This window comes from Sylvia atricapilla, chromosome 6 (assembly GCF_009819655.1).
Source record: "Sylvia atricapilla isolate bSylAtr1 chromosome 6, bSylAtr1.pri, whole genome shotgun sequence".
NCBI lineage: Eukaryota > Metazoa > Chordata > Aves > Passeriformes > Sylviidae > Sylvia > Sylvia atricapilla.
The window spans coordinates 1431047-1441172 of record NC_089145.1 but is presented as its reverse complement, the minus strand read 5'-3'; the positions used below and the strand labels follow the sequence as shown (position 1 = coordinate 1441172).

General features: G+C 45.2%; 1 protein-coding gene across 1 annotated transcript in view; it reads right to left on the bottom strand.

Annotated features, from left to right (window-relative positions):
* SHANK2 (SH3 and multiple ankyrin repeat domains 2) overlaps nt 1–10126 on the bottom strand; it is a 243135-nt gene that overhangs the window by 3894 nt on the left and 229115 nt on the right. Inside the window, exon 20 of the mRNA XM_066320448.1 lies at nt 6763–9160. Within this exon, the coding sequence (XP_066176545.1) occupies nt 6763–9160 (2398 nt within the window). The remainder of the gene's footprint in view (nt 1–6762; nt 9161–10126) is intronic.

Here is a 10126-nt window from a genome sequence, read left to right as displayed (position 1 = left end):
CTGCTTTGAAAAAGGTTGGGGTAGTGCTATCCTAGTCATGGCAAGAATGAGCTTTGTATAAACAGAGAAATGAATCCCTGATCTTTACCTGCAATCACCCTTCTACTTAACTTTCCTGTCTCGCAAATACTAGAAATTAGGGTTTTGTATTTACACCCATTGTGGCAAGATCAAATGGATGATGAAAATCCACCTTCTTTTATTGCAGGTGATGAAAGATAATTACGACGGCTTGACTGACAGTTCCAGGCTCAGTGCTTTGCAACTCACTTTTGCTGCTTCTCCTCCAGACTGCTCCTCTTAAAGGCTCCCTGCCCAGCCTCTTTCAGGAATTTACTGTCACTTTTCCTTTAAATAAAGGAGGTTAAGACAGTGAAACAAACCCCTCAAAAGTAAACTCTGTGCTCTCATTTGAAGTATTCCTTGGCTGGTGTCCTGTGACAGTATTCCTGACTGTCCAAGCCCCATGGGCAGGAATACCCAGGGTGAGCAGAGCATCCCAGGCATCCTGGTCCTTTGCTTCCTGTCAGCCCGGATCAAAGCATTGGCTTCACACGGCTGCAAGCAGCAGCACCTTGCTTTTTCCAAGCCAGAGGTTCAGGGCTGCTGATTATTTAAACAAAACTCTGGGATAGTGATAAGGTTTTTTTTTTTAATTATTATTTTTAATTTAATTTTAGCTGCTTGCAGAGGTCTCAATGCCAGCTCAGTTCATAGCCATGTGAGTGCTCAGCTCTCCTGGCAGGGGCACAGCCATGGTGAAGCTGAGGGAAGTCTGCCGAAGCACTTCCAGGCTTTCAGTCCCATGCTTTTCACTCCAAGATTATTTTCCCACGTTCTTTCCCCCCTTTTCCACCTGCCATATCAACTCCATTCTTTCACGCTGCACTGTAATTGTAATCCAAGGGAAAAACAAAACAAAACCAAAAACAAAAAACAACCAAGGGTATTTATGTAACTCCTGTGCATCCTAAATTATAATTTATGACATCTCCCATATGATCTGGGGTGCAGACACAGCCTTGAAACCATCATCTGTCTTGCATTTTATGGCTGAATGGTACCCTGGTTAATAAGGAGCAAGCACATTCCAGCTGGAGAGCAGGCACGGTTTGTTGTGTTATGGGGTTTCCAGATTTTTAATCAGAGCCATTTCTTATGCCTTATTTGATCATCTGTTATCCTAAACATGTTAAATCCGTATTAAACCTGCCCAACCCCAAATTTCATTTTAAAAAAGGTGAAAAGTCCGATAATTATTTTAAATAAAATTTGCTCTATTATAATCAGCATATGGTGGTAATTTATAAACATTTGCTGCTGTGAGCCTGCACTGATTGCAATACCCATTATGTTGCCTCATATTAAAATCAAAATACATAACCTATATGTCACAACCATGTGGCCTCCAAGTATAAAAGCCATCAGCACGGCTTGTAAGCAAGAAATTCTTTTAAATTTTAAATTACATTTGCAACATTCAAATTTACCGTTAACTTAATAGCAGAAGCAAATCAGTGCAGCAGCTCCCATGGAAAAATAAAAAAAAAAAACCCCACATTATTCTCAGCTCCTGGGAGTTGTTTTACCCTAGAACTTTCCAGAAGACTTGCTGGTTCTGACAAAGCTTTTCCATTGCATAAAAGAAAAGCATCTTAAAAACCAAGAGGAGCAACAAGTGGAGTCCCTGTAACAGGGGTACTGCAAGAAATTAAATTCGTCCAGATCTTGGAGGCTGCACAAACCCCAAACTTTGCCTTCACCTCTGAATATTTTCACTTTGTTGTCAGAGGCAAAAGGGAAGTAAGCCCAGAATTGTCTGTTTTGGGGGCAGGTGAAGAACAAGGGCTGACGTGCTGACTGGCAGGATCCAGAGCTCCTCACATCGGTGTTATTTTGGGGAGAGCTGGGAGATGCTCCGTGTCTGCTGCCAGTGAGGAGCAATCGTGAAGGTCTGTGGGAGTCTGTCTGTGCAGGAGCAGGAGTTTCCACGTGAAATGTCTGGAAAGCAGCAGGAAGGGGATGGTGCTGGGCCAGGAGGCAGCCCCAGCCCTCTCTGCTCAGAGAACTGCAGGGAAAAGGGAAGCGGGAAGGAGAACAGGGGGAAACCCACAGCTTTCAAGGGCAAAAGACTGTGGGCTGGTTTGTCTTTACTTTTAGCCTCACAGAGGTGTGTAAAACTGTATTAATCATCCCTCCCCACCCCTCCACCTCCCAGAACCTGGCAGAATCGGGCCATATCTGAAAAGTCCTGACCCTTGTTTAGGTGCTCAGACACATTCAGGAATCTGGTCTTATGTGCTCGTGTTACCAATATATTTTCTGAGTACTCCTCTGATGAATGTGGCTTTTATTTCACCTTGAGATGACATCCTAGATCCCATTTTAGGATGGCTACCATTTCTGGATTAGGATGATCTAATCCACACTGCACTGTGAGAAACACAGTCACCACCAAAGTCACTGAAATGCAATAACAATGAGTGAGCATTAAAAAGCAGCAGAATGTACAACATCGAATAGTCCATGCTTTACGGTTGGCACTTACTTCATGGCACTTCAGCATGGCTCTCCTCTGACAACAGCAGTCATGACAGCAAATAAAAATGACAAAATGGAATGACTGAAACACTGCAGAAATCACTGACAAAGCAAGCAGTCCTGTGAAATCGGCTGGCAAACAGTTAACGACGTGAGATGAGTCTAATGGGAGAGCAGCAAGTGAAAAATCAAGGCACTTATTTCATCCTCTGCCAAACACAGACATCCTTTACAATAAACCAAATGTAGGATCAGTCCCTATAAAGGACTCATTACTGAGTTCTGTTCTGTCTTACCTGTTTGTGGAAAAATAAAAGAACTTTTCCAGGAACTCATGAAAAAACCTAATTCATTGATGGCCAAAACCACTGGCCAGTTCCCCTTTTACAACTTGTTATTCCAGCACAGTGCAGGTTATTCTTCTCAGAGGACTCAATTCCACAGCATCCTCCGTAACTCCCACACTTACCACGAGTATTTCCTGCCACCAACAGTGATGCCAGTGTGCCCCAGAGGCCACGGGATTGTGCAAACACCGCTGGACAAACACAGGAAAACTGAAAGTGTTTCTCCCTCTGGCAAAGCCGTGGATCATTTTGGTGTGGTGCTGGTGGAGAGCAGCAGGAGCTGCTGTTCATTATCCCTTATCAGTGCTCCAGAGGCACAGAGGGAGGGAGGATGCTGTGTTCCCTGGGGGCTGAGCTGACTGTCCCTGGCAGCCCCTGGGTTTATCCTGCCTCAGCCACGCTGCCTTTAGCCCCTGGATCTCATCTCACCTGATGGTCGTGCTGCTGCACAACGGATGGGTCACAGACAGAGCAAACACTCCTCCTCTCTCCCAGGGAAAGCCCTGCTCTGCTCTTCTCCCAGTCCTTTCATCAGCTCCCCATAAAAGCCATGGGCCTCTCAAGTGGATTTACAGCCCTGCTGTATTTCTGGCATTGTGGTTGACAAGTCCCATCCTCCTTGCCCGTGGGAGGACATGGATAAACCAGATTAAAACCTCTGTCACCCCAACTGATGGCCATAATTCCTTAAAGTAAATGGTGGCCAAAACTGGGAGTGGGGTCTGAAGCTAACTTCCTGAACCTTGTGATCAAATCTTTTAAATACACTTTAATTAGTAGAAAGTAAGCAAGCACATCCTCTCACTTCTCCCTCCTTTCCCTTCTCCTCCTGGGCTCCTTTTTCCTATCCCACGGGCTGGTCACTGCCGCTGTGGAGCAGATGGTTTCCAGCCAAGCGTTTCCACGCTCTATTTAAAAATCTTGAAGCTTGGTGTCTCCATAAGAACCAGAGGAAAACTATAAATACACCATGGAAAATGATTGCTAAACCACGGTGCAGAGAATAAAAGCAACTATAGGGTGGTTTTAATGTAATAATTGGGAAAAGCTGTTCAGGACCATGGAATGATCTCTCCCTAGTCCTCATTTATCAAAAACACACAAAAAAGGTGTTTTTATGGGTTACTGCAGCCAGCCATTACCAACTACGTGTAGTTTAATTTACCCCGTGCCACCCTAACAGGGCAATTGCCTTGAGTGAACCCCAGTTTTACATCTGCCTGTGCAAAGAGAATTCCTAGTGGGATTTAGGATTCCATTCTGGTCTCTAATTTCATGTATGGCCCCATAAGCAGTTACATATTTTTAATTTCATCAGGCTGCCTGTGCTGCGAGCACCGCCCAAGCGAGCCTGTGAACATTGTTCCTATTTATAAACTCTTCCCAATCCCTCTCCTTGGCTGAAGGAGAGGAACAGGCTTGTTTATTACATTTATTTTTGCTCTTTAATTTAGCAGAATTCCTGCTTTTTGTGAGCCAAAATTCCTTGGTCCCTTTCTAATGCTACCTCACAGGGAAGGGTTGCAAGCTCAACAATTGGTTGTCATAAGCTTTAGAGTATTACAGGGAAAAAAACCAAGGAACTCCAGGAATTTTACCTTTGAAATTTAAATGGTAGCTTTTGCACTTGAAATTTTCACAAGATGGTATTCCTTGGTCATAATATTTGACAGCTTTGTAAAAAAAAAAAACTGTGTCAGTCGTGCAGTCGTGCTAGAAAGGCTGTAATTTAACTTTTAGAGAGATAAAGCAGGAGTAAAAGCAGTGGGAAAAAAACCCCACAGGGCTTCTGGTTTCCACAAGTGAACGTGTCCATTTCCATCTCTCTGCCTTCCCCTCGCTGAGATGAAAAGACACTGCCTGCAGCACCTTTTCAAACACACCTCCAGTGTCTCTGGATTGCTGGCTCTCTTCTGCTGTCTCCTGGATTGTTATTTGCTTAAAAAAAGAAATCCTTAGCAACCTTTCCTGGTGGTTTGAGCAGCTTCAATTCAGCTCATAATTAAGAAGTAATCACAGCAGCTTGGAAAATGGCAGAAAAACCAAAACCCAGCCCTCCTGCCTCCTGCTCCCACGGGGAATGCCGTGGAGGTGTCGTTTTCTCCCGCAGTGAAATGATGGCCAAGGGTTTTGCGGCCCTTTGCCACTCCCAGCTTATCCCATTTATTCCCTCATAGCTCTTTTGGCACTGGTGCATCCCAGGATCTTCTCTCCAGTTTGCAAAGATGAGTGTTTGTGTTTACTTTTCAGGGAAGAAGCAGGAATTCAGCCCCATGGAAATGATGCTTTGGGTGGGGTTCCCCCCACACCCCCAACTGTATTCCATAACGAAGATGTAGTAATTTGGCAAAGCTGAGTTAGAAAAATTAAAAAACCTCAAGGACAGAAAAAAAAAAGCAACATAATTTGTGACACTAAGTCAGCTTTTCCTCTAAAAGGTAATGCATGGGGCTACTTCTGCTTACATAACAGTTTGCTCTTCTCCAGTGAAGTGCTATAGTTTTTCAAGTTTTTCCCACCCTTTATAACTTTAAAAAATGTATTTTCAGGAAAAAAACACAACAATTTTCTATTTACTTCTACTTGTCATTTTGCTCTCAGTAATGAGAGTACTTTGACATATTTACAGTGCATTGTAGTCGCTAGCCTCAGTTATTTTCTAATAAAATAAGGATGCTAAAGATCTCCACTGTAACCTGGAAATACCTTTCAGTTTAAAAATAAAAGCTGATAAATAATATTATACACACGAAGCTACAGACAACATGTTCGTGGGGCTTAACAAGAACCATGATCAACATCTATCAAAAACAATGTGGGTTTTTTTTTTCATGTATGAAGGCTTTTCCTGCAGAGCCAGCTCAATTTCTGCTCTGTTTAGTCAAGTGCCACTGAGAGGAATTCCAGAATTTCTGTGGTTTTACTCCCATTTTTCAATTCTAAAAATTGAATTCCCTCACCGCCACCGGTTTGATGACTTCCATCCTGCAGGAAGTAATAACTAACTGTGTGATGCTGAGGCTGTGGATCGCACTGTTTTCTGAATGAGCAATCTTTGCAATCAGCAGAGACACCCTTCCCTTATAAACAAATGATCTTCATCCTTGCAAAGTACAGCAGCTTTCCAAAGGCTGAGCTATTTATTAACCACCAGAATAATTCTAATAAAATTGACGTAGGCGGCATCTTTTTTTAAAAAAACAAAACCAGCATGGTGCTGTTGCAAAAAGAAATACCTCAGTCTCCTAATAAAACTTACAAAATTAGCTTTCTTTTTTTCGTTACTGTGGATTTCATGATAATTTGTCCACATTCCATACAGATGTGGTTTGGTAATAACACGGACAGTGCTAAGTGATTTTGGCCAGCAATTCTCTAAAATACTTTATAATGAAATAGACTAGGAGAGGTCTCAGCATGAATCAAATCACACCACACAGCGAATGCAAAGAAACCTTTGGCAAAAACACTTTTTTACCCGTTTGAAGCCAAAATACCTCATGGGATTGAAGAAAAATTAAATTATCACCCCATTTTAAAATGAAAGACACTAAAGAGTAAAAAAAAAAGAACAAAAAAAAAAAAAAAAGTGAGAGAAAAAAATTAAAGAGAAATCTAAGAAATTCACATCAAAACAACTTCAAGGTTTGTGCAAACCTTGAAGGCTGAGAAAGCCCCTGTCCTATCATGTAGGCAGCACAAATGTTGACAGTATAAAAACTCTTGATTGACACAGACTATCCGTTAAGCAAATACAGAGTACACTCTTCTTTAATTTATGTGATTTACAGGAGAAGTTAGCAGAGGGATGCGAAAAAAAAAAAAAAAAAAGATCAAGCCTTTTTTTGAAAATGATTTGGTTAATTACTTTTACCTTGTACTGAGACTCGCAGTTTTCGTTCCAGTTGGCGACTCCAATCCCTCCCCTGGCTTTGAGGATTTCTCTCTGTTCATTTGCTGGAGTATTGAGTTCAATTCACTAATGACATTAGCCTTGGGGCCTGAGAGAATCGGGCTTTTCACCTCCGGCACATCCCCCCATAGCTTGGATGTCCTTTGGGGGACAACTTTTGCCAGGTTGGGCTGGGCACTGATGGGAGGCGGGGGCGGAGCGGGAGGAGGGATCACAAAGCTGTCTACAGTCTCCTCAATCAGCGCATCCTTGTAAAGTGCATTGCTTTTGTTGATTATGGGCTTCATTTTTGGCTTAGGAGGTACTGGGGGTTTGTCCACCAGAAATGTTTGCCCATCTGCATAGACTGTACAAGTATCCACGTTCTCCCCTCCTTCCGAGGATAAGGTAGAGATGCTGGACACCGTTGAGATAGTGCTGGTTGTCTCTAGGTGATGGTCGCTGCTGCTCCGGCTGTCGACCTCCTCGATCCCAGAGTCGGCGACGTTGTCGAAGCTGTCAGGGGGTGGCAGGAAGGAGGCAGGCAAACAGTTTGAGAGACCCGCTTGCTTTTTGCCGTCCAAGGAGTTTGCAGGCTGGCTGGGCGAAGGGGCGCCGTTCTTCCTCTGCGCCATCAGGTCTGTCAGCGCCGAGCCGGGCGGCAGGCGGTCATCAGGGATGTCAAAGCTGTTGGCAAACTCCAAGGGAGGGGGCAGCGGCTCGGTGAACAGGAACTCCTCGTCGATGTCCACTGAGGCCAGGGGCGGCGGGGGGATGCGGAAAGGCAGGATGACGGGGTCGTCCACGGAGCTGGCGGCTACGATGGTTTTGCAGGGAGAAGCCGGGGGCTCGGACGTGGCAGGGACGCTCAGCTCGCCCTCCGCTTCCTCGCTGCCCTCCGGCCTCTCCGGCGGGGAGTTTTCAGGGCTTGGCTCCATCTCAGCTCCCTTTTCCTCCTCATCCTCGGGCATATCATCTGACTTTGCCGTGTCCACTGTGTGCACCATCAACAAGCCAGCTGATTTTTGCTGCGAGGTATCCACGATGTTTATCAACATGTTCTTCTTCTCCTCAGCTTTCTTCTCTTTCCCTGCATCCATCTCGTACTTGTTCTCAGTCTCCTGCCGTCTCAACAGGCCGCGGGTATTTTGCCTGGTGACAGTGGCAGTAACAGGAAAAGTCGTTTCCATGTTGGGTCTCAGCTTGGTGTCGATGTAAAGCGGTTTGTTAAGGTCAGTTTTGACAGCGTCCCCTTTGCCTGGAATCTGCTGTGTCTGCTCCTTCATGGCTCTGTCCCTGGCAGAGAGCGCGAGGGCAAGCGGCGAGTTGGGATCCAACAGCTTCCCTGTGACTGGATGGACGTAGCTATCCGAGCCGGGAGCACTCGTGGGCTTGGCTGCCGCCGTACTGTTGTCAGTACCTTTCGTTTTGGACGGGGCGTTCAGTGTCCTTGAGTCGCTCTGGTTGCTGGGCTCGTTGCTGTTGAAAAGGTTTTCAGGCTCTCTGGGCGCAGGGATCGGCGACGGCGACATGAGCTGTCTGAAACCATCCTCGCTGCTGAACATTGCCTCCTCGGTGAACTTGGACTGCCTCATCCGGGGGGTCGGTGGGGTCAATCCGACGTCCTCGTCTCCCAGGTCTGTGGAGAGGAAGGCCGGGGAATTGCGCCTGGCTTCCAGCCTCTTTTCCCTGTCCCTCACGGCCCCTGCGATGGCTGCTGCGAACGGACTGCTGACTCCCAAGCTGTCGTCGGGCCGGAGCTGTCCGGGCTGCTCTGACGACTGAGGATCGATCTCCATGCTGCTCCCTTGGCTGCTTTTCCCGCTGCTGCTGGTGGATGGCTCTTTGACGATGATGGTTGGGATTGGAATGGAACAGGTCTTTTCTGGACTGTCCTCCACATTGGATTGTTTCACCAGCATCCCCTTCCTCCTGGCTGGCTTGGCTGGCACGTAAACTGCTTTGCTGGCGATCTTCCCGACCTCGGAGTAGGGGTTTTCGGGCATCTGACCCCTCTTGCTCCTGAAATTGGCCTGAGCCGCGGCGCTCCGGTTGTACAGGTCTTCCGAGTCCAGAGAGTATCGGTCCAGCTCCCGCCGGTAATAGATCCCTTTGTCCCTTATCATCGTCCCCACGCTCTCGGGCCTAACCAAAGAGATTTTTGCACCTGAATTCTGGTTAAATGGAGGTTTGATCGTTCCGTAGCTCCGGGACGTCAGGGATTTGGGGGAGTTGTACAGAGAGGGAGAAGGTGGCGGTGGTGAGGGAGGTAAGGACTGTGGTGGTGGTGGGATATCTTCGGAGGTGTCAGGCATTGAGAGGCTCCTGGTAAACTTCAGCATGGGAGGGGCCAGGAACTGCCGCTCTTCCTCCGTTATTCCTGAAAAAACAGAGAGTGCATTTAAAACACTGCCACATCCACCGGGATGCCTCACGCTGGACTATTTCTCCATCCAACCCAAAATTCCAGGGTGCATTCCCCGTGGCATGAGGAGTGTGCAAAATTCCAAAAGAGGCCTTTAGGTTGATTCCCACCATAATCACTCTTTCCTGTTGGACACGCGAGGTGCCAGGATTGAAGAGGATGCTACGGAATTTTTAATTAAACTGATGTGTAGGCAAATGTTTGGGGTTTATGTATCATCAAGGTGGCTGTAGAAAAGCAAATTTTCTTTCAAAATATTGAACAGAGAAGATATTCTGTGCAGAGGAGCTGCTTCTGCCTTGCTCCAGCACTCTACAAATGCACATAATAAAACAACTCAGAAACCTAATGAATTTTTAAGATGCAATTGAAATTTAGCAAAGGGACTGTGAAGATCCTACTGGGGAAAAAACCCATAATGTTGCATTTCAAAAGATGACATTATATCATTACAAATATGGCTTTTAACATAAATAAACTGGGTAATACTGGGATCGTTTGGATGCTAATTTTACATCAGCATAATGAATTTCTAAATTGACAAAAGTCACTGCTAAGATTACTAGCAAGAACAAAAAAAGCCCAAATTTGGTCTGCTCTTTGTTTCTTTGTTGCAAAAACATCTATTGCCATCATTTGAAATGAGAAACAAAAAAGGTGAATTTTAATCCATTTGATCAACAGGATTTCTTTGTGAACTACACAGCATCACAATACTTTCACCTCAATTACAATGAAGAAAAAAGATAATATTTTGCCCTAATGTTTTTCAAAAGGGTTGTGCTGATCATTTTATTTTATTTTTTTTTGTCCTCATTAGAGGGCACGTTCTAAAGAAAATAACCAAATTTTAAGTCCATACTTGCCAAGCAGAATGTGGAAATTACACCACCTTATTGCACACAAAGTTCTTTTCTCCTG